This window comes from Quercus suber, unplaced genomic scaffold, assembly GCF_002906115.3.
Source record: "Quercus suber isolate HL8 unplaced genomic scaffold, Cork oak 2.0 scaffold_63, whole genome shotgun sequence".
In the NCBI taxonomy this organism is placed as follows: Eukaryota; Viridiplantae; Streptophyta; class Magnoliopsida; order Fagales; family Fagaceae; genus Quercus; species Quercus suber.
Genome location: NW_027069528.1, coordinates 1,281,882 through 1,307,456, shown reverse-complemented (window position 1 = coordinate 1,307,456; position 25,575 = coordinate 1,281,882). Strand labels below are relative to the sequence as shown.

The 25,575-nt window shown below is 39.2% G+C and overlaps 1 protein-coding gene and 1 long non-coding RNA gene across 2 annotated transcripts; both read right to left on the bottom strand.

The window, feature by feature from the left end:
• LOC136067209 (uncharacterized) lies at positions 1-25,575 on the bottom strand. The gene is made up of 3 exons (XR_010628722.1): positions 24,511-25,575; positions 864-979; positions 1-197 (listed from the first exon to the last, which is right to left on the bottom strand). It is a non-coding gene; the product is annotated as an uncharacterized LOC136067209 (long non-coding RNA).
• LOC112008273 (putative pentatricopeptide repeat-containing protein At1g12700, mitochondrial) lies at positions 3,698-5,763 on the bottom strand. The gene has a single exon (XM_024040607.2). The coding sequence runs from the start codon at positions 5,609-5,611 to the stop codon at positions 3,809-3,811; it is 1,803 nt and encodes a 600-aa protein (XP_023896375.2). The 5' UTR covers positions 5,612-5,763; the 3' UTR covers positions 3,698-3,808.

Here is a 25,575-nt window from a genome sequence, read left to right as displayed (position 1 = left end):
CTTTCGCTTTTTCTTTTTCATTCTCAATTTCTTTATTAGTATGAGTCTCATTGTCTGGCAGGGGAAACAATGGAGGTTCCCGGCCACTCAATCAAGAAAATACCATTTCAACCATCTCACTAATTTCCTTCCCCAGACCATTACTGTCCAAAATTAGCTCCCAAACTGATTTAGAAGCTTTCTCCAGTACTGGAGCTCTGTATGAAATCAATACAAAATTATAAGTTACAGAAGCTTCAGTATTCACAAGTGCCATAAAATTAGTATTGTCACACATTGGAAGCCCCTTCTAAACCATGACATTGTAACAAACCACACACACTAGCAATGTGAGATGTTCTTACAGATCCACTTAGAGATCCCAGGTTCAGAGTAAAAAAAGTGGCCATGGACAAAGAAAGCTCTATCCTCATGTGCATTACTAAAATTTGACAGAGAGTTGATTTAAGCTTTGAACCACCTAAGGTATGTACATACAGGGTATCTACCCACATGGATTCAGCCCACATACAGGGTATCTGCCCAAAATTGCTAAACCCACTTTCAAGTTTCATTCATTATTTTCATATATCCATCCACATTAATCATCAAAATTGGTTACACTGGATTGGTCATCTTATTAATTTTTGACAAAGTTAAGGAAATTTCATGGTCATGAAAACTCAGTCACTATTTAACATTTGATACTGCTAAGATAACTTTAAGATAATGACAATTGTCCAACAGATGACCAAAGCCATTTCACAACCACATAAAAGCTATGAGTTTTCCAAAAAGTAAGTGCATGCCTTTAGTGCACACCTGGGAGGCTATTTCTACCTCTAAAAACAAATGAAAAAAGGACAAAAAACACTAAAACCTACTCAAGTTCCTGCCTTAGCGCATCAAACAACTCTCTTTTGGTTTGTTTCTCTGCCCCAGGGGTGTTAAGAACTTTACTCTGTTCAGCCATTTTAATAGTAGTATTCTTAAGCTCTTCCTGCAAAAACAAAGAGCGTGGACATACAAAAATTTCACATTAAAATCAAAATATACCAGTACTTCCTTAAGCATTGATATCTTTGACAACTATTGATTTTAACTTTTTCCACTACTTCCATTCCTCCCTTTCTAATTACAGAATTAAGCAAAGGAGAGAATACTTGTGCTAGAACTTGCTTATGAAATCCAAGAATTTCACTCACATAGGCAGCATCAAACTCATCAAGTCACAACACGTCCCTAAAACTAAAAGAATTGTATAAACATGGACAACTAGTTAGCCTAATGAAATTCAACGGGAGCTAGCAACATGAACCCAAAATTTTAAAAAATTCACCAATAAATTTCTAAACTTGATTCTTCTAAATATCTGGATAAGCAACCCACTTTAGTCTACCAGTACTGTTGACAATTCACAAAAAACTTTAGTACATCCCCACAAATTCTCACTGTAGAGTGCAGACCACACAAATTGCAATGTGGTTCAAGAATTAGAATTGGTGATACCAACACTAGGACTTATACTAAGAACTAGCTGGTATCAACAAAATTTACATAAATACATACATAAGCTGTATATATAAAACCTCATTAATAAAAAAGACACGCACACACTAATAAACAAGGGAACTTTTTGTTACAAACAACAAAGTCTCTGCACTATATATTGGGAGGGTTCTATTATCAAAACTCATATGTAACAGACAGCTCCATCATGTGCATGTGTGCTTATATACATGGACCTTTGATATCATTAAGTGTTATGTATATCACTTGCTCTCTCTCTCTCACACACACACACCAATATATGCCACTCATGAGTAACAAGTACAAATTAGTGTTTCTCTTTTGTGATTTTGTGTCTAGCAAAATAAAGGCAGTGTTTGTTTTTATAAGAGAAAAGTTGACGATAAAGATCCGCTCCAAACATGTTTAGATATTTTCTAAATAAAATTATGTGACAAAAATGACATATTCATAGTCCCTTCTATAGTTATATAGCATGTTGAAAAAAGATATCTCCACATATGTTTAAAATCAAACTTTTTTCATGACAAAAATTTTAGATTCATAACAAATTTTAGAACTTTTTTCACTTTATGAGATGATAAGTTGTGATTAGTGTTCTTTGATGTAAAATCTGACACTAACAGAATACCTTGTCAGCTCATATATTTCACAGGGCCTTGATTTAGCTTCCGTTTTATAGATTATTGTTGCCTATCAAAGGCTTCCCTGCAAGTGCAAAAACAAAAATTATGTAGAAGACTGGGACAGCCTCAACATTGACGAGCATTCACTAAAAATCAGATTGGTACCTGAAACACCACAAGTTTTATAACTTCCCCCCGCAAAAATGAATAAAAAATCAAGATATTCCTTACAATTATCATTACCCCCATTAGTCAGTTTTATCCTCCACTGCTATAGGGATGGAGGTGATGTACAATATTTATGATAATGATCTCCAAGCCAAAACACAAGGCTCAAGCGTAGTATAATTATATTTTTTTCCTTCTTGCAGATCTAATAAGTAGTGCCTTTTGTACAAATATTCCAAACAAATTAATAGATTTCTCTTTAACTATTGAACCTCCACAACCTTAACCATTTTCACTCAATACTATCCCCAAACATGGTTTGGTTTTAACCTCCCTCAGTCAATTGTCTACAAAAGAGGAAATATCTAAAGAATTCATAGTTCATACTATTACTATCATTTTCTAGAATAAGGACAAATTGGCATGTCTACAAGGCAATTCTAGCCTTTCTTACCTAAAAAAAAAAAATCTTCAAGATTTCCCATGCACTTTAACATTGGCAGGTCCCATTAATCATTAGTCAATATGTTGATATGATTAGAGTACAAAGTAAAACAACAAATTTTCTCCATTGTAGAGATGGCTTTATCCCAAAGGGAGGGAGGCATGAAGCAACCAAAGCGCCAAACTAATTATTATTTGTTTCACTACTGTTGTATGATATAAAAATAAATAAAATTAATAATGATGGCATTCTTACTTTAAAACTATTATCCTATGTACCCTCAAATGAATAAAGTTTCAAGAACCCCTAGTAACACTCAAATAGTGGTAAGTGCAAACAGGACAGGAATCAAAATTAGTAAGGGTTGACACAAACTTCATCTAGCATTTTGACAAAAGGAAACTAAAAATATGAAATTGAAACAAAAAGTATCTTAAATTGATTGATATTGCATAGGTCTGACAACTCAATCCATAGTTGTTTTAAAACAATAGTTTAACGTGCAAGCACCCATGACGTGTTTTAAGACTAAGTTTGATCAGCTAATTACAGCTGGATTACTTTTGTAAAACTGAAACTAATTCAAGATATAATTTGGTCCAGAACCTAATCGCTAAGCATTTAAGAATTTTGGGGCTGGTTTGGGGAGAAGAGGATACCTATTGAAGGTTTGATATTTAGGCTATATTTGAATTGGAATACTAGTTTTTATGATTGGAAAACTTTGAATGATGGTTGGAACATAGTATAGCTAACTAGTACAAGAAATAAGATCTATGAATCTAGTCTCAAACTAGGACTCTTGAGTATCCACATAAGAGGACAGTATAATACACCCAATGGCTAGTCAAAAGGTTTAGCAACAACATGCGTGCACAAGAAAATTGCAACAAAAGATCGAACAGTAAAAGGAATAAACAATCTTGGGCACATAAATGAAAAAAATACCATCTCGTAAGAAGTATAGAATTTTACTCAAAGCAAATATACCACTCACATAATGACTAGTGATAGGTTAAAATATAAAAGTTGTCTTTGATCTTGAGAAACTAAATAACCTTCACCAAGACTTTGGAAGCAGCTCTCGAATATTTTCATCTAATTGATTAGACGACAGCAAGTCAATAAACATGGCAGCAGTTGTTGCATTTGCTGAAAATCCCTTGTCAACCATCATTTTGCGATATTTCATTGCCTTTGCTGTGTCACCATGTTGCAATAACCCTTGGATTATTGTGTTATATGTGTGCTCATCAGGTGAACAACCATTGCCTTCCATTTTCTCAAGCAGCTCAATCACTTCATCAATTAGCCCCTCTTTGCAAAACCCTTTGACCATTATAGTGTAAGTCCGAACATCAGGTTGCAATCCTTTCGCAAGAAGACTACTAAAGATTTCTCTTGCAGTTGTAAGCTCCCTAGCATTGCACATACTGTCAATCAAGATGTTGTAAAACACAATATGTTGGTCCAACTTTTTTTCTTCCATCTCTTGAAACAATGCCATTGCCTCAGCAATTTGTCTATTCTTACAAAATCCATCTAACAAGATGGCATAGGTTTGGGGATTTGGATGTTGGCCACAAGCTTGCATTGTATTGAATAGCTCTAGTGCAGCCTGGACTCTCTCCACTCGACAAAACCCACCAATAAGAGTGGTGTAAGTCACTACATTGGGAATCATTCCTTTGTTAGACATTTCATGAAACACACGCATTGCCTCATCAATTTTTTTACTTCTACAATATCCATTGATCAATATGTTATAGCTAAACACATCGGGTGAACAACCCTTCTCAACCATTATATTAAATGCCTTAACTGCCTCATCCATTTGGTTTTGCAAACAATAACCATCAATCAAAGAATTGTAAGTGACTTTGTCAGGCTCAATGCCTCTTTGAATCATCACATCAAAAACTTCTTTTGCCTCAGTCAACATCCCTTCCTTGCAAAGTGTGTCTACCAATATGCTAAATGTTTGTACATCTGGCATGACCTTCTTTTGCACCATCTCATTCAACAAAGTAGACGCCTCCCTCCACCGGCCAAAATTGCATAGTCCTTGAATTACGCAACTGTAAGTGACAACATTTGGCTGAATGCCTTTACTCATCATTTCAGAAAAAAGGTTCAAAGCCTCAGTTACCAATTTGTCCTTACATAAACTGTCAATGATCGTGCTATACAGCACCACATTTTGTGCAAAATTCCTTTTTTCAATCTTCCTGAGCAACCTAATAGCCACACCAGTCTGGCCAATCTTACACAGACCATTTACTATTGTTCCACAAGTAATCACATCAGGTTCATACCCTTTATTCTCCATTTCTTCTACCAGCATAAGAGCTCCAGCAATGTTACCTCTAAGACAAAGCCCCTTGACAAGAGTGGTTAGAGTTATACAATTTGGTTGATATCCAAGTTTCAAAATTGTGGCCAAGACAGAGAAACCAAAATCGACCCGGTCCAAATGGCAGTAGCAATTAATCAAAACAGTCAGAGTATAAACATCGGGAGAGATTCCGAATGATTCCATTCGTTGCATTAGAGTAATGACTACAGAGTAATGCTTCATTCTTGCAACCGCACCCAATAATTGAGTAAAATCTCCAATGAAAGGCAAAGGGTGCATGTGAAGCATTGTATCAAACAGACCTAAGGCATGATCAAGATTCTTAAAGGTTCCAGATTTGGAGAGATCTCTCACAGATTTCAACAAGTGATTCGGATTCTGATATGGGGTTTTCGCATTTTCTCTAATAGTAGAACAATAATGAGAAGTAAAAGCACGAAATGGAAGGCTTACTCCAATAATCAAACGATTGCACATAAAAAGAAGAGAGGATGTTGATTTACCCATTTCACAACGACGACAGCCTCAGATACCAACTCGGGTCGGGTTTGGTTTCGGCTTAGCTTCGAAAGGAGAAATCATGGTGGTGGAGTGGCAGATCGGAGAGCGAAGCAGTGAGTACAACTGGAAACCCACTGCAATGAACAATGAACTCAAAAGAAAAATGAACTCGAGAGCAATTATATATTTTAAAGAGTAATATATATTATATGCCATAAATTTATAGGAAACTTCGACTCGGCAAATAGGAATATTATAGTACTGCCATTGTCCTTATTCACACTGTAAAACTCGTACCTACTCGCAGCCAGGTGTTTGGTGGGCTTCCATATGCACTACTTCTTCTTTGTTTTTGGGTAGAAATAAAATGGGCTTGTGTACCTTGGATCCAGACTGCACAATGTAAGAGCATTCTAATCTGGTGTGTTTGGCATTTGGCGCACTAAATACTACTGTTCAAGCTTCATCAGCTGTTCTAAATGTTCTATAATTTTAGAACATGCTACAGTACTGTCTCAAATATGAGACGGTACGAACACAAATGCCATTTCAGAATAATAATTTTTTATTCAACATTTTCTCTCTCCTCTCAATATTTGATTCAACATTTTCTCTCTTTTCTCACTATTTTCTCTCTCTCCAATCGATGTTCTCTCTCTCTTTCTTCTTTAGATCACCCTCCCTCACCCTCAAATCAACAGTGATCAAGCCGCCGATCAATGATCAAGCCGCCGATCACAGATTAAGCCTCACCGATCAAGCCGCCGATCATCGATCAAGCCGTCTCATCATTCTACGTACGCCATCGTTCAACGGTACAACAGCCTCACCAATCAACGGTACGCCATCGTTCTACGTCTCTGTCTAGCATTCTCATTTCCCTCTCGCCACACCGATCTAGCAATCACCGATCTCGCCATCCCTGATCTCGGGATTGTGCAGGTGGATGTGGATGTGGGTTGGTGGATGTCGGTTTGTGTCGATGGTGGGTTTGGGATGTGGGTTTGTTTGGTTCGGTGGATGTGGGTTTATGCCGATCTTTCTGGTTGTGTGTTTATTTTTTTTTTCTTTTTTTTTTTTTGAGGTGGCGTTGGTGGATGTGGGTTTGTGCCGGTGGTGGTTGTCGGTGTTGTTGCGGCAGTGGTTGGTGGCCGTTGTTGCGGCAGTGGTGGTTGTACCGTTGTTGTTGATGATGATGATGAGGATGATAGAGAGTAATTAATATATTATTTTAATGTATAGAATTGAAGTATAGAACATCTGAAAAATGGTATGTTATAAAATGGTGTGCTAAAATGATAAATTAGGTTTTTGGTGTGTTAAAATGACATTTTTTATGAGAGAGCTGATGAGAATGCTCTAAGTAAACTAATGGATAAGATTAATAGTTAAAAATACACTTTTAATCACAATTTTTTTAACAGAAATTTTTTTTAACCTTTTAATTTTTAATTTTTTTACTTTTCAAACTTCTACATTTATAATTAATTATACCATACATTATTGAATGAACTTCAAATCCATGTAGGATAATGCTGCTTATTCTTTTTCTTCATTTCTTCTTCTATGAAGGTGGGATACTTGAAAGAATTTGTGGTGGACCCTAGGAATTAGGAAGCCAGGCAAGGCGCCGGGCCTGGAGGGAATCCTCTCCTGCCCTCACTGGGAGTGATAGAAGTCATCCACGCAGCTCCAAGAGACACTCAGGTGTCCAGGAGAAGGGGGGTACTGGCTGTGGTACCAGCGGAAGGTTGCACGGGCGAGCAGCCCTTCGAGAAGAAGTTGAAGTGCACTCGAGAACCCATTGCCTTCAACGACGATGATCTAGAAGGCACGATTTAACCATGTGACGATACGTTAGTGGTTACAGCCCGGATAAATGGTTTCATAGTAAAGAGTGTATTGATAAATCAGGGGAGTGGTGCCGAGGTGATGTATCTCAACTTGTTCAGGGGGCTTGGCCTAAACAATGAGGATCTCTCTAAGTACTATATGCTCTTGATGGGTTTTGATGGCTAGATGGTAATCCTAAAATGACAGATTTCGCTTCCCGTGAATATGGAAGGAAAGGAGGTGAGGATAACATTCATAGTGGTCATTCCATTTTCTCCATACACGGCGATCCTTGGAAGGTTGTGGATTCATACAATGGGGGCAGTACCATCTACCCTCCATGTGAAGGTCAAATTCCACACCGAGAAAGGCATTGCTATAGTGAGGGGTAATCAGCAAGTGGCCAGTCAATGCTAGGTAGCCGCAGTTGACCAGGGAATCAAGTGGAAGGAACCGTCCGAGGAGGTCCCTTTATAGCAATCACAGGAGCCCTGAGAAGGAATGGGGGCTAGCTGCGCTGAGGAATTGATCAGAGTGAAGATATTGTCGAATGATGACTGGTATTTCCAGGTGGGGGCAAGTATAAAGGATGGGGATAAGGTAGAGATGCTGTTACTTCTTGTTCAGAATATAGATGTATTTGCTTGGAGCTCGTATGAAGTGCCCGGAGTGGATCCCGAGTTCATAGTTCACAAGCTCAATGTGGACCTACTGTACCCTCCCAAGAAGCAGAAGCCGAGGAGATCAGCTAAGGAGCACGTCGAAACTGTCAGGCAAGAGGTTAAAAGGTTAAAGGAAGCCGGGGCAATAAATGAGATATTCTTTCCGGAGTGGCTTGCGAACACCGTGGTGGTAAAAAAGAAGGATCTATTTCCTATGTCGAAGATTGATCAGATGGTAGATGCCACCTATGGGCACCCAAGGATGAGCTTTCTAGACACTTTTCAGGGTTATCACCAAATTGCCCTAGTTGCTGAAAATCAGGAGAAAATAGCATTCATATCCCTTGATGCCAATTACCACTATACCGTGATGCCATTTAGGCTAAAGAATGCTGGAGCCACTTATCAACGGATGATGACGAGAATGTTCTGAGATAAGATTGGGTGGGTGGTTGAGGTGTACATTGACAATATGGTGGTGAAGAGCAAACGGGAGGCGCAGGATACTGATGATCTCAAAGGGGTGTTCGAAGTACTTTGACAACACAAGTGGCGTCTCAATGTAGACAAGTGTGCTTTCGGAGTAGAGGCTGGCAAGTTCCTGCGGTATTTGATCACCAACCAAGGAATAGAAGTCAACCCCGATCAGATTGAAGTTGTGAAGCGTCTCAAACCGCCGAGTAATCCGAAGGAAGTCCAAGTACTGACTGGCATGTTAGTTGCCCTTAACCGGTTTATTTCCAAGTTTACCGACTGTTGCCGTCCATTCTACCAGCTTTTGAAGAAATGGAAGGGATTCTAATGGAATGATGAGTGTGAAAGAGCTTTTCAGGAATTGAAGGAATATTTTGCGTAGGCACCTATGTTGACGGCCCTAGAGCCTGGGAAGGATTTATTCATGTATCTCTCAGTATCAGAACATGCCATAAGTGCCATGCTCCTGAGAGATCAAGGAGTGCAACAACCTGTGTATTATGTCAGCAAGACCCTGGTTGAGGCCGAGATAAGGTACTTGCCCCTAGAGAAATTGGTGTTAGCACTAGTGCACGCCACGCAGAAGCTGCCTTACTATTTTCAAGCTCACACCGTTTATGTGTTGACCGAATATCCTTTACAGTCGTTGTTGAAGAGATTTGACTTCACAAGCTGAATAGCTAAATAGGGGACTCGGCTTGGCTCCTTTGATATTCGGTACAGGCTAAGAAGTTCGGTGAAAGGCCAAGTTCTCACCGATTTTGTTGCAGAATTTTCCCCGAGGATGAAAATGCAAGTAATCTATCATGTGGACTATCACCCGTGGAAGGTATTCGTGGACGACACTTCCAGCGCAGTGGGAGTTGGGGCCAGAATTGTCATCAGCACTTCGGAAGGGATCAGGTTGGAACATTCCTTCAGGTTGGGTTTTAGGGCTTCCAACAACGAAACCGAGTATGAAGCCTTGCTGGTTGGATTGAGAACCGTTCTGGATATGGGAGCACGGGAAGTTGAGGTTTACTCGAATTCTTGATTAGTGGTTAGTCAGGTATAAGGTAGTTTTGAAGCCCGAGATCCTCGAATGAAGGAGTACTTGCAAGTGGTGAAGCAGGTTATGAGTTGGTTTCTCAAGGCAAAGGTGGTCTAAATGGCCCGAGGACAAAATCGACATGCAGACTCTTTAGCCATATTAGCGTCGTCAATGACCGAGGAGGTACCTCAGATAATTAAAGTGGAGCTTGTAGCGGAACCAAGTATCAATGTAGCGGTAGTTGTCTCAGTGTTAACGGTGTCCAAGCCATGTTGGATGGACCCAATCATTGACTTTCTGGTCCAGGATAGGTTACCAGATGATGAAAAGGAAGCTGGCAGGATACGCCGGGTAGCTGCTGGTATTGGTTGTCGGCGGATAGCAGACTGTACTGGAGGTCTTTTGGGGGGCCATATCTCCTATGCTTGCGCCTCAAGAAGGTTAATGAGCTCATGGTTAAACTACATGATGGGGTGTGCAGCAGTCATATAGGAGGACATTCATTGGCACACTGAGCGATAGCCTAGGGGTTTTGGTGGCCGCAGATGCGGAAGGATGCCATCAAATACGTACAGAACTGCGAGTAGTGCTAGAAGCATGCCCTATTGATCCATCAGCCAGCAGGTAGTCTAAATCTCATCAGCAGCCCCTGGCCCTTTGCCCAATGGGGGTTGGACATTGTCGGTCCATTTCCTCGGGCCATGGGCAATTGGAGATTTGTTTTGGTAGCTGTAGATTACTTCACTAAATGGGCGAAGGTTGAGGCATTGGCTAATATCCGAGACGTGGATGTTAAAAAGTTTGTATGGAAAAACATAGTTACAAGATTTGGGGTGCCAGAGTCCCTTATATTCGACAATGGATTGCAATTTGATAGCAGAGCCTTTTGCGAGTTTTGCAGTAATCTCGGCATCAAAAACAAATATTCCACCCTGGCCTATCCTCAGAGCAACAGCTAAATTGAAGCCACTAACAAAGCAATTGTGAATGGATTGAAGAAACGATTGGAGGGTATAAAGGGTAGGTGGGCCGAGCCATGTTGGATGGACCCAATCATTGACTTTCTGGACGAGGATAGGTTACCAAATGATGAAAAGGAAGCTAGCAGGATACGTCGGGTAGCTGCTCGGTACTGGTTGTCGGTGGATCGCAAACTATACTGGAGGTCTTTTGGGGGGCCATATCTCTTATGCTTGCGCCCCAAGAAGGTTAATGAGCTCATGGTTGAACTACACGATGGGGTGTGCAGCAGTCATATAGGAGGACGTTCATTGGCACGCCGAGTGATAGCCTAGGGGTTTTGGTGGCCGCAGATGCTGAAGGATGCCACCGAATACGTATAGAATTGCGAGCAGTGCTAGAAGCATGCCCCATTGATTTATCAGCCAGCAGGTAGTCTAAATCTCATCAGCAACCCCTGGCCCTTTGCCCAATGGGGGTTGGACATTGTTGTTCCATTTCCCCGGGCCACGGGCAATCGGAGATTTGTTTTGGTAGTTGTAGATTACTTCACTAAATGGGCGGAGGTTGAGGCATTGGCTAATATCCGGGACGTGGATGTTAAAAAGTTTGTATGGAAAAACATAGTTACAAGATTTGGGGTGCCAGAGTCCCTTATATTCGACAATGGGTTGCAGTTCGATAGCAGAGCCTTTCGCGAGTTTTGCAATAATCTTGGCATCAAAAACAAATATTCCACCCGGCCTATCCTCAGAGCTACGGCCAGACTAAAGCCACTAACAAAGCAATTGTGAATGGATTGAAGAAACAACTGGAGGGCACAAAGGGTAGGTGGGCCAAGAAGCTACCCAATGTTTTGTGGGCATACCGAACAACCCCCAGAAGATCCACAGGAGAAACTCCATATTCCTTAACGTACGGGACGGAGGCAGTCATACCAACTAAGGTAAACCTATGTAATGCACGGGTTACGGGATTTACCCCTGCCCAGAATGACGAATTAATGATGAAGCATTTGGATTTACTAGAGGAGTTCTGAGAATCAGTGACTATACATCTTGCCGAGTATCAGCAGAAGCTTGCACGAAGGTACAACCAGGATGTAAAGACAAGGGGGTTTGGTGCTAGGAACTTAGTGTTGCGAAAAGCTGTTGGAAATATGCGAGACACCAATGTAGGGAAGCTGGCCCCAACCTGGGAAGGACTTTATAAAGTTACTGCCATTGCGGGCGCAAGGCGTACTATTTGGAAGATTTGGACGAAAGGGCACTTCCCCGGCCATGGAATGCCCACAATTTGAAGAAATTTTACCATTGATTGTTAGTACACGGGGGTATAGATTGAATGTAATGTTATATGTGCATAATATTAATTGATACAAAGATGATGTTTATCCATGCATGTGTATTTGTACTTATAATTCCATCATTGTTAACTTATTAGCCCCGGTCAACATACGCGAAGAGAACTAAGGCAAATTATTCCAAGGACAGAAACTTGTTCCCGATTCGATTTTCATCACCAGACAGGTGGAAACCTAATTTCAAAATTTACGTAAGGACGGAAACCTATTCCCGGTTTAATCTTCATCACCGGACAGGTGGAAACCTAATCTCAAAATTTACAGGACAAAAACTTGTTCCCGATTCAATCTTCATCATCAGATAGATGGAAACCTAATTTCAAGATTTACGTAAGGATAAAAACCGGTTCCCGGTTCGATCTTCATCACCGGATAGGTGGAAACCTAATCTCAAAATTTACAGTACAGAAACCTGTTCCCGGTTCAATCTTCATCACCAGACAGGTGAAAACTTAATTTCAAAATTTACATAAGGACAGAAACCTTTTCCCGGTTTGATCTTAATCATCAAACGATAGGAAACCTTACACTGGGTTATTCCTAGAATAGAAACACACATCCCGGCTCTATTTTGATCACTGGGCACATGAAGCTTACGTCAAATTATTCAAGGGATTGGAACCGATCTTTGGATTCAATCTGAATCATGGGGAAGGTAATTTCCTTACACCAAATTTTCCTAGATAATTCAACATATGTCAAATTCAGTTCTTATTGCCGAGGAGCCAATTCTTTCTAGATATAGGCAATCCCTTCCAGACCAGTCCCCGTCATTATACATGCATAAGTATAATCTATCCTTCTAAAGACTAACGAGAAAACAGTCTCAATCACTGTTCGGAGGCAAACCGTGATTAGACTGCTCAGTCATGTGGAATAAAAAAAGAAAAGAAAAACAAAAAATGAAAACAAGCAGGCAAAGCATGACAGAAAGAATAACTTAGTAGCAGTTAGATAAACATTCATAAATATGGATGAACCAGATGTTTGTTCACCAAAGGAAAGTAAGCAGAAATAAATCATTGTTCTGTCACCACAACTCGGTGACTGTAGGCAAACCAAACAAATAAAAGTGAAAATTAAATACGAGCAGAAAATAAAAGCAAGCTAAAAACATAAGTATTAAACTGAATGATCGGTGGGCGGGAGATGGACTGCATCATTGGCTTGCCGGTCTGGTACATCCTCGGTTGGTGGTTGCTGGACTTGTGTGTCTTCGACAGCATTAAGGTTGCTGGTGACCTCGAGATCAACAATCTCCACATGGGTGTCAATCGCTTGCACCAACTCCCTCATGCTGGGGGTATCTTCTTTGTCAATAGCGCCGGCTTGGCTCTGAACGGGGGGAAGAGAAGCCGGGTATGGGATTTGCTCTAGATTCCTTAGTGGGGAATCTTCAGGCACTCCCATTGCTTGAAGGGCTGCCAACCACCCTTCCCCAAACCCATGAAATGGGGCTTGGTGGACAATAGGCTTCACGAAGTTCTCAACATTCGCGAAGCCCTCGTCGTACCACTTATTCTCGCAAGCTTCAAGGGCCGCCTTTAGATCAGCTATCTCGTCAACTTGAGCCAGGTTTAAGCTTTCTGCCTCCGCCAATTTAAGCTCTATGCCCCCCCAGCTTGGCTTCCGTTTTTGCCAGTTTCTTCTCCGCCACCAACCAGGCTTTCTCTGGAGACTGCGCCTTCTTTTCGACGGCCTTAGCAACTTTGCCATTCTCCTTTTCCGTGGTAGTTGTAACATCCTTGAGCGCTTTCTCCGATTCAGCATCCTCGGTGAGCTCCTTCAGCTTCTCGCCAAGGATATGGGTCAGCTGTGCGGCCTAGTAACGTAACAATAACAAATATAAAAGTTAAGAGATTACTCATGCATCAAAACAAACGAAAAAGGGAAAGAGAGGAAGTTACCGCTATAGTATGCCACTATAGCCGCCTTGTTATCGACTCTTCGATGCTGTCCAAGAAGAATTGGACGTCCTCAGGTAATAAAATACCCTGCACCAGGCTTTGGGTGACCCGCCTTCCTTCGCCCTAAGCCTACATCCTCATGCTGATAGACACCGATAAAGGCTCGTTGCCGAGTCTGAAAGCAGTTTGCTAGCCTACCTCAAGCCAGGAAGAGGATGCAACATTTGTCCCAACCTGGGTAGTTGGTCAAGAAATGCCAGCCGGTTCCTAGTTCGTGATCCCGCCAGACACCAGGGGAGGTGTCTTAGTGAGAGTGTCGCTTGGAACCCTAGGAGGCTGATCGGCGACGCGTTGCTTCTTTTTTGCACGGCTGGCAGAGGAAGGAGGGGGAGTCTGATCTTTGCCTTGAGGCTGAGTCGAAGAACCTGTGCCTGGCAAGAACCGGTCAACAGTCATCATTCGCCTAGTCACCATTTCTGCACCTTGGTCGGCCTCAGTTGCTTCTGGCTCAGCTATTTGGGCTGGGGCTTCAAACTCTTCAACAGGCACGTGGACTTTACTGCTTTGAGACACACGTTCAACCGATTCGTCTTTCATCGGTGCAAGATCCTCTGCTGTAGTATACTTGGGGTCGAGGTCCCAAGCTTCACCAACTATCAAGGAGGGCGGAAGAAAATTGGCGTATCGAACGTCGATGTATGACAACAACGGACTATCCACCAACAAAGCTGGCCCGAAAGGTTGCCAAGTAGTATAAACAGGATTACAGCTGAGAATAAGGTGCGATGCCTGAAGCTGTCTGTCGGAGAGCACAAATATTTCAGACTGGAGTATGAAATTCAGGTCTCTTATATACACCACTCTAAGGTCTGGCTTAAACCTTTTGCTTTCTGCATCAAAACAACACAAAGCTGGTTAGTGCCTATTTGAGTAAAGTAATCATGGGTAAAACGCAATTAACAAGTAAAAGATGCTCGGTACCAACCAACATCACGCGGCGAAAGTGGACAGGGGAGCTCATCGGCAAGCCAATTGCCGCTCACTCGGACGAATTCTCCTGCCGAGTTTCTATTGGAGTCGGGAAGGCATGATAGAAGCCGTATCCACATGTCCCTAGTCTTTAAATAATAATCGGACCTAATATTATCACATAAACTATACATAAAGTTGATGTCATGATGGTTCAGTTGTAACTCGTATATTTGGTTTAGCCTACTAACACAACTCACAACTCAGTAAAAATTGGGGGGGAGTTGGTCAGGGCATAGGCCATAGAACCTAAGGGTACCTACAAAGAGAAGGTACACAGGAAACCTAACCCTACCCTCTAGTATAGCCATCAAGGGAAAAAATGCTACGTTTGGGCCAGAGCCCCTCTCGAGAGCAATATCGCCCTCGTGACAATAGGCAATATCAACATCCCCAAGGACGCCATAGGCTTCTCTAAAGTTGGCCAAGGCAGCCCCAGGTGCAAGAAGATGAGAGTATCCCATTCCTAAACTATGGAGTGAAGAAAAATTGAAAGGAAGAAAGAGTAAAGAAAACTTACTTTGGGCTCTAGAGAATGATGATCTGAAGTGGAGTGTTTACGCACAGAAGGAGAATGCTCGACAGAAAGAGAGTTGAAGGAGAAAAGATGTAAAGAGTGATATGGGAAATCAGAGGGAACTATTTATAGGATCCAAGTGGGATTAAGAGCATTTAATGAAAAGGGGAGGCGGGAAAATTTTTTGAATTCTTTTTGTAATTGCTACGCTCGTTGCCTCGGTTCACGAACCTTTAGGCTATGATGACGGTTACACTTGACAGTTTGGCATGATGCACCTTTCAAGAGCACATAAATGAACGTCTTATCTGTTCAGTCACTGACGCCTGAGCTTCCCGAGAAGCCTCTGGCATATGCCTTCCTTGATTCATGCTTGGTATCTGGACACGAATGAAGGGGGGGCTATTGTACGGGACTGGGCCTCAAACCCCACGGGCCTTGGGCCTAAGCCTCGCGATACATTATATGACCCTGTTCCCATTCCGAACCTTTAGCCTCGATCCGGACGCCTCAGGGCCCAATCTGGACCCAAGTGCTAAAATGAGATTGCACCGTCCTGAATACCTAAAGCAAGCCCTTCTCGATCGTCTCTAACCTAGTCGGAGGTGTTATTGCTCGGAGACACCCTGTACTCGACTGCCCGGTGGTACCTTCGAGAATATTGCTACTAAGCGGGCTTTTGGAGGTGGGAATCAGTTCCAATGCCATTACCACCTTTCCTAACGGAACATTCACTTAGAGATGATGGAATTGGACCTCTATTCGCACTAGTAAGGGGGAGTAATCATAACATCTCCACTTATCTTAGCCTATAAATAGGAGAAGAGAATGAGGAATAGGGGTTGGAAATTCTGGAGAAAAAATGAAGAAGAGAAGAGTGACTAAACCAAGAGAGAAAAGGAGCGACTCTATGAGGTAAAGAGAAGGGTTTAAGGAAACATGAGTGTATTTGGATCACCGAGCATAGGACTACTCATAGTAGGAAACCCAAAGCCCACAATACAAATAGATTATGAGCCCAAGTAGAGGTTGAGCCCAATAACCATATTTTGGGTACGCACATGAACTATTAAGTGTAAATATCGAAGAGTCCAAATCCAATTGAAGTCCAATTTTGTGCCACGTGTCCATCTACTATTCATGGTCTCACTGCACTTTTTGATACTATTCATGGGTCCTATTGTACTATTCAGCTTATTTTTTAAACTTTTTTTTTTTTTCCTATACTTTCAGTAAAAAGTTTTCAAGTTCAGCTAAATAAAAAGTTTCAACCGTATACTAAATTCAAAATTGAAGAGAGGCGACATGGGCTTTAGGCATAGTAGAGGTAACCTTCTCTCCCTCTCTATCTTTCCAAAAATTAAGATTGAAGAGTTTGCTTTTTATTCAATTTAAATATTTTAAATTATATATTTTTTTAATCTACTTCATTGCTTGATTGATAGGACATGTCTTGAACAGGCTGCATAGCCCATAGCATTGCACAGTGACAGTGCACATTGCACACAGGCTGTGGGCTGTGCAGACAAGACTGAACAGTGCACACAACACTGCATATTCTGCCCACAGGCCACAGCACATCACAGCTGGCTCCCCCCACACACTAATTAATAATTTATCACATCTTTTTCATTTTTAATGCAAACTCTTATTTATCAATTATTATAAATTATTACATTAATTAATAATTTGATGTATATCATATCTACTCATTTGTATTATAGTGATTCTAATTTATTGAACCATGTAATAAATTAATTTTTATTTGTGCCAGTTTAGACTTTAAAGTGGTCACAGGTTTAGAAAAATTGCAATAACCTAGTTCTATTATTCTATACTTTAAATTTATTTTTAGTTAAATTATCATTTTAATTATAAATTGTGTTTTATTTATTTATAAATATTTTATTATTATAAATGTCTACTAGAAGATATTTATCTGAATATGAAAAACTTCAAAAAAAGAGAAAAATTGAAAAACAAATTGAATCTAAAAAATGATCTATGAATAAATATGTTACTAGTATTAAAAAAAACAATAGTAATTTGTTAGAGGAACTTAAATACAAAAACTTAATTAGTAATTTTGCATCTCAAAAAGCAAGAAAAATAGATTTTAAATAAAAAAATTCAATAAATATTATTTAATTAATATTTAAATATAAAAAATATCCCACTTAAAATTTTTTGCCTAAGGCCTCAAAGTTGTTGACCAGGCCCTGAATATGCACCATATCTTGTTCCTTTAATTGATGATTGCAGGATCCTTATCGGGCAAGAGTGGACTTTCCATCTTCTTCACGCTTACTGTGTCTGTGAGGCCAACATGTAAGGAGATTGATTAGCAAAGAAAGGAAGTTCACAAGGAGACAGAGTTTTTGCTTATGAAACATGTCCTATTTTTGTTTATGAGTAGTACATTAGGGACAGTTTTTGCACTCATAAAGAAGTGTCTATAATTGGACATGTGATCCTATAATCTGTTTTCTTTTAAATAAAATTCCTCTTCGCACCAAAAACAAAAAACAAAAAAAAATTAAAAAAAAATATTTGGATATATTTTTAATACATACTGTTAGGGTCATATTTTTTATGTATTGGCTAATCCTTTGATAAAATGCACTTTACTTGTAATTGGGTACATCTAAGTTGGGTTTAATGTATCAAGAAGTATGTAACTCTTACATAACAAGTAGTATCATTAAAGACACAAAAATTGAACCAAGAAACAAGTAAAGAAAAGCTGATTCAGTTAAGCTTGACACTAGTATCTAGAATTTTTTTTTTCAAATGGCCTTAAATATCAAACATTTTTGTTAGTTGTCAGGTTTCAAAACAATGTTGGAAACTAACATATCGAGTTTTTAAAACTCGAGATCGAGATCTGGTTACAACTCGAGTTTTAAAAACTTGATTTTTGAAACTTGATTTTTGGTGTTTGTCATACCCTTACGTGGACAAATTTTCCATGTAGACCAAATTTAGCCTTGTAGAAATCGAGTTTATAAGACTCGAACTTCAAGGAATTATAATGAATTTTGTTGTTGGCATGCTATCCTCAAGTCGCACCATCTTCAATTTCCTCCAGGAACCCTTAACAAACACTATGAGAAGCTCCAGGAATGTGACCCCACTTTGTTAAAGTTGAGCCAAAGACCTTTCCCAAGTCTTAGTTCTCCTTACTTCCATACAGATTGCTACAACGGAAGAAAAGAATTTTCTTTGGATTTTTATAGACATGGGCAGTTACCTTTACCATTCTCGAGTACGCATTCGCCATTTAAATCTATTCCACAAATTCGGGTATATGAACAAGCCCACCAACAATATCTTCTTACGACGAATTCAACTTCACCAATATCAGGTATTACATTGTGCATATTCCAATTCCATACTATTCTAAGACTTCAATTGTACTCAAATCTTTTGTGATGATATAGTTATGGTTTCTCAAATCTTTTGTGATGATATAGTTATGGATTTCTCTCCGCATTCAGATGGAGCCATTAGTAACCAAGGAGTTGATGATCCAAGGATGGCAATGCGGTATCAAAGGATGATTAATCCTACAAACGTTCTAGGAAGAGATCAAATGCAAGGGCCATTTTCTATGGCTATATCAACCCAAGTAAATCCAGCCATATCTGGTCAAAACTCTAATGTGTCCGGAGCTTGGCCTATTTTAGACACTCAAATCCTAGATGATATTCAAAGCTAATCGCTGAGTGACGATCAATTTCAATTTGATTATGACCCTTACTTAGAGGTGGAGTCATTGAACAACTTAGTACCTGATTTGCAAAAAGAAATGAACCCAACAAGCTACTTTGAAAACTGTTTGTTGGGTGAAGCTGAACACATTGGTATGCAAAATGTGCGGAATGTCACAAGGGTGAACTCCTTGGGTTCATTGATGGCGTTGCCAACAGAAGAGCAACCTGCAAGTAGCACTCTCTATCCACAGTCTGTTAACTGGCTACCTAAATCTCAAGATCCTAATGTGAATTTTATGATGCATCTACCTGGGAACAACACTTTAATGGATACAGTTTTTGATCCAGATCCTACAGTTGATACAGATGATCCAACAATGGTAGATTTCACAACTACTAATAATTTTGATGGGGACAATCACTGGACATGATTCAAAAGTGAGTATTTTTTTTTTTTTTAGTGAGTATTGATATGAGGGAAAGATGATAATAAAGTGCATGATTCAAAAGTGAGTAATAATACAAGGGAAGGATGATAATAAAAGCACATCATGGTCGGGCCCAATGCAATGGCAAGTGGAAAAAATACAGGTTGAAGATTCAAGCTTGAGAATTAACCTGTTCAAAAAGAAAATTGAAGGTAAACACCACGTGTCTCACATCTTGTTTAAGAATGCGATGCAATTGGAGGATTCAATTTGAAGTCATCTTATTTAGAATTTGTGCATTGGGTATGACTTTTATTTTTTAGGTTTTTGTAAGTAGGCAATTGTACCCAACTTTTAATTTTTTTAGATTTTTGTAAATAGGCAATTGGAGGATTCAATTAAAAGTGATCGGAATGTGTACTGGGTACGACTTTTATTTTTTAGATTTTTGTAAATAGACAACTGGAGGAATTTGTGCATTGGGTACGACTTTTTTTTTTTTTTTTAGTGAGTTCTTCTAGTATCACAAAAAAATTCTTCTTCCCTGTGTTCCTTCCCTCTCCCAAAATACCTATTATTTTTTACTTTCACATGGACCAACTATTTTTGCTCTACCAATCATAGTCAGCCATATAGAGAATTGTGGCAAAAGTTTTACATTTTTTTGTGTTACTAGATTTTTTGTTTTTCAATAGAAAAATAAGTAGTCTTGAACTTTGGATTTCCATATTGTTGTGTAATGCAGTTCTAGCTTCGAAGTATGTGCTCTGCAAATCCTTCTTATCATGTAAACTCACAATACTTTCATTTCACTTTTTTGAGTTACGAATGTATTACTTTTAGCACGCATTATAAATAAAACCTACAGTATCTCTTTGCTTTTGCTTCCCTTTACAAGGGGTTCCTAGTGTACTAGTGTTTTTCATAACTGTTTCTAAGACAAGAGCAGAGTTTAGTGGATACTAAATATACAACCACCATCTAATATAAATGAGCAGCTGGGAAGCACGGATAAAGTGGTTGCCGTATCCAACATAAATTATGCCAAAAACATGTAAAATATATCCACAAAAAAAAAATAATTAATTAATTAATTGCTGTGACCTCAACATGTTGTATTCTAGTTTTTCAAGAAATGTTGTGTTGTTGTGTATCGTTTTGTGTCTCCATGACATGTCCAATGTGGACATGCTGCCTAAAAAAAGAGTCAGTTGATCATTCGTTCATCTCTTGTACTTTCACTAGCGCTGTCTAGTTTGGTTTGCAATTGACAACTAGATCTGATTGTATACAATGTCATTGTATTAAGGAATAGATTTTGAGTTGGTTGAAGGACATAAGAATCAAGTATATTAGCAGAATCTTTCAATCTATTTTGCTAAGCCTTTTTTTGTGCCAAATATTCAGTTTTTGTAACCAAAGAGAAAATGTTATTGAAAAGCCTGCCTGAAGTTATTTGGTCATGTATCCCCTTTTGGAACTTGACTTTGAGTAACGCTCTAGCCATACTGCTAAAGAAGCATAAGCATAGTCTTGGTGTGCTTACGAGAAATAATATGGCTTCTAAGCTATTTATTGGAAGGATAATTGGACTCTAGCTGCTCTGCAGAGTGATTTTAGGACTCTTGGCAGTATGTTTGAGGTCTTTTGCATCAGGAGAATTGGCAGTCACATCCTAACAGAGGCACATGCCCATGCTTAGCATGCATCAAAATCATTCATGCCAGTTGCCTGGTCTTGATCACTCTTTTAGGGTTTTTTTTTTTTTTTTTTTTTTTTTTTTTATATATATATATATAATATAATATAAAACAAAATAAGATCAAGTGACTTCAGAGTACCATCAAAAACCTATCAGGAAGTTAACAATGCAATTTTGTGCTGAATGTTTTAGTGTATTGGTGCAGTGAAGATTGATGGTAGGGTGTCTGGCGATCAGGGAAGCTCTATTGAAAGCGATTCACCTAAACATCAACTCACATGATGGTTGAAATTGGATAATGTGAAACCTGGTCTACTTTGAATCAGAAACCTCCATACAGTGGCCATACACTGCTGCAGCTTTCTTTTAATTTTTCTGTACAATAAGTTTAGGCTCGAATATATATATATATTGTAAGGTTGAAATTTATCAACCATCTTGTTGGCTTTATTCCGTGCCAATTTGCTTGTAATTTAGCATTTAGTAACCCTGCATTTAGGTGGGATTATTGTAAGGGTAGTGTGTGAGAAGATGTGAAGAAAAGCTCAAGAATGTGCAAAGAAGCAGAGCTTCGTGGCTAGGACTCGCGGGTGGCTCACGACTGGCAAGCCGCCAAATGCAGGCACATGAGATGCACACAGGGAAGCTGAAGGGTCGCGCCAGCTGTCGCACTACAGGACAAAAGTCCCAGGCTGGCCAAGCCGTTACGTCGTGACTTGAACTCGCGACTTGGACAATCCGCGAGACCAAGCTGCCAATTTACCCTGTTTGGCAAAAACTGTCTCTTCGTATTCTTTTCTCACCCCACTATATATAGACCCTTATACCCACGACATTGAGAGAGCTTCTAGAGAGAATTTTGTGAAAGAAACCCTAGAGCAAAACAAAGAATGCCTCATCCCCAATCTTTACCTTAGAGACTTTATAAATTTCTCTACTCTCTTCCTCTCCATTATAATACCCTTCAGAGGTTTTTGACCAAATCCTTATTTCACCACATCCACGTTTGTGAGAATGCTCATTTGGTGCTAAGGGAAACAGTTTGGAAGGAACCAATATACATTGGTTGATGCTATGGTCTAGTAGCAGAATCCGGGAAGTTAAAGAAGAAATAGGTTTGGCATAACCTCGTTGGAGTAAGAAGTTTAGAGGGCTTAGGTACTTGGTTAGATTAGGCTTGGAGGGTCTTCTGCTATTCATGTATCCCAACTACATTCTTTAGTGGATTATTTAACCGCTTGGAGGGCGGTGGAGAGGTTTTACGCCGAGGACTTCGGTTTCCTCTTCAATAACACATCGTGTGTTGTCCGTGTGTTTGCATCTTCCTTCCCTTTATCTTTGCCTTATATTTACTACTGTGCATGTGTTTATATTTGACTTAGATTGTTTATCAATTTTGTTATAAGCTTGTTATCATATTCCGCACATTAATTGTTTGATATAAAGCTTGAATTGGTAATTTTGTAATTTGAGATCTAAACGTTCAAGGGTGTTTCATACCCATTTTGAACTTTCATATATAGATAGATAGATAGATATAATCCGTTTCAATCTACCAAGAAAAAACATATCATTACATATTATTTCTTGCAGCAACTTTGCACCCCAGAGGACAGCAGTGGAAATCATAAATGAGATTTCATTGTGATAGTGAAAATGAATCACTAAATGAGATCTGACATGCTCAAGTGCAAGTATGCTGTTTACAAAATAAGTCCATCTAAATTCTGCACTAACTAATTCAAGCAATAAATACAACCATCACTCAAAGAAATATTCACGATACTTTGCTATGGTATAAACTGCATGAATCAAGTTAACATCATACAGCACAATGGTTGTGCAAACATAGTTTCAGACATCAGTTGCCAAGTTCACTTTTTTTATATTTTTTAAAAGTAGATGATTTTATTCCAAATAAGTACCTCATTAATAATACAAAACACTAGATAGCCCAAGAAATTGCAACCAAAAATTAGATAGCATAATAATGTTAATTTTAATCCATTAAAATGAATTGAGAAATTGATGACAAATCAAAATCTAGACTAAATAACCAGATTTCGCCACCCCACATCTGTTATAAATAGCTCGTTTGACAAAGTTACTCTTGTTGGTAAGTAATGATATGGGAACCGGCATAGTGGCCTTTTTTGTAACTTTCAAGTGGGGGAGGTGATGTTTGAACCCAAGGTTCTCCTCTTGAGAAAAACAGTAACGGCATTGAGCCACAAGGCTCTTGGCATGACATAGTGACTCGTGTCTTCAAACTTGGTTGGGTGATTTACTAGAATCTTCTAGTATGGCTGGAGGATCACTAGATATGCTTGCAGCTTCACATGCACCTCCTGCTTTCAATCCACTAAAACTCCTTTTCTTTAATGAAGAGGGAGAATTCTCCTTTTCTTTGTTTTCATTAGCCCATTCTTTTCTTTTCCTTTTCCTTTTTCATTCTCAATTTCTTTATTAGTATGAGTCTCACCGTCTGGCAGGGGAAACAATGGAGGTTCCCGGCCACTCAATCAAGAAAATACCTTTTCAACCATCTCACTAATTTCCTTCCCCAGACCATTACTGTCCAAAATTAGCTCCCAAACTGATTTAGAAGCTTTCTCCAGCACTGGAGCTCTGTATGAAATCGATACAAAATTATAAGTTACAGAAGCTTCAGTAGTCACAAGTGCCATAAAATTAGTATTGTCACACATTGGAAGCCCCTTCTAAACCATGACATTGTAACAAATGCTGGCAATGTGAGATGTTCTTACAGATCCAGTTAGAGATCCCAGGTTCAGAGTAAAAAAAGTGGCAATGGACAAAGAAAGCTCTATCCTCATGTGCATTACTAAAATTTGACAGAGAGTTGATTTAAGCTTTGAACCACCTAAGGTATGTACATACAGGGTATCTACCCACATGGATTCAGCCTACATACAGGGTATCTGCCCAAAATTGCTAAACCCACTTTCAAGTTTCATTCATTATTTTCATATATCCATCCACATTAATCATCAAAATTGGTTACACTGGATTGGTCATCTTATTAATTTTTGACAAAGTTAAGAAAATTTCATGGTACTGAAAACTCAGTCACTATTTAACATTTGATACTGCTAAGATAACTTTAAGATAATGACAATTGTCCAACAGATGACCAAAGCCTTTTCACAACCACATAAAAGCTATGAGTTTTCCAAAAAGTAAGTGAATGCCTTTAGTGCGCACCTGGGAGGCTATTTCTACATCTAAAAACAAATGAAAAAAGGACAAAAAACACTAAAACTTACTCAAGTTCCTGCCTTAGCACATCAAACAACTCTCTTTTGGTTTGTTTCTCTGCCCCAGGGGTGTTAAGAACTTTACTCTGTTCAACCATTTTAATAGTAGTATTCTTAAGCTCTTCCTGCGAAAACAAAGAGCATGGACATACAAAAATTTCACATTAAAATCAAAATAAACCAGTACTTCCTTAAGCATTGATATCTTTGACAACTATTGATTTTAACTTTTTCCACTACTTCCATTCCTCCCTTTCTAATTACAGAATTAAGCAAAGGAGAGGATACATGTGCTAGAACTTGCTTATGAAATCCAAGAATTTCACTCACATAGGCGGCATCAAACTCATCAAGTCACAACACGTCCCTAAGACTAAAAGAATTGTATAAACATGGACAACTAGTTGGCCTAATGAAATTCAACGGGCGCTAGCAACATGAACCCAAAATTTTAAAAAATTCACCAATAAATTTCTAAACTTGATTCTTCTAAATATCTGGATAAGCAACCCACTTTAGTCTACCAGTACTGTTGACAATTCAAAAAAAAATTTAGCACATCCCCACAAACTCTTACTGCAGAGTGCAGACCACACAAGTTGCAATGCGGTTCAAGAATTAGAATTGGTGATACCAACACTAGGACTTATACTAAGAACTAGCTGGTATCAACAAAATTTACATAAATACATACATAAGCTGTATATATAAAACCTCACTAATAAAAAAGACGCGCACACACTAATAAACAAGGGAACTTTTTGCTACAAACAACAAAGTCTCTGAACTATATATTGGGAGGGTTCTATTATCAAAACTCATATGTAACAGACAGCTCCATCATGTGCATGTGTGCTTATATACATGGACCTTTGATATCATTAAGTGTTATGTATATCACTTGCCCTCTCTCTCTCTCTCTCTCTCTCACACACACACACACACGCACGCACGCACTAGTATATGCCACTCATGAGTAACAAGTACAAATTAGTGTTTCTCTTTTGTGATTTTGTGTCTAGCGAAACAAAGGCAGTGTTTGTGTTTATAAAAGAAAAATTGACAATAAAGATA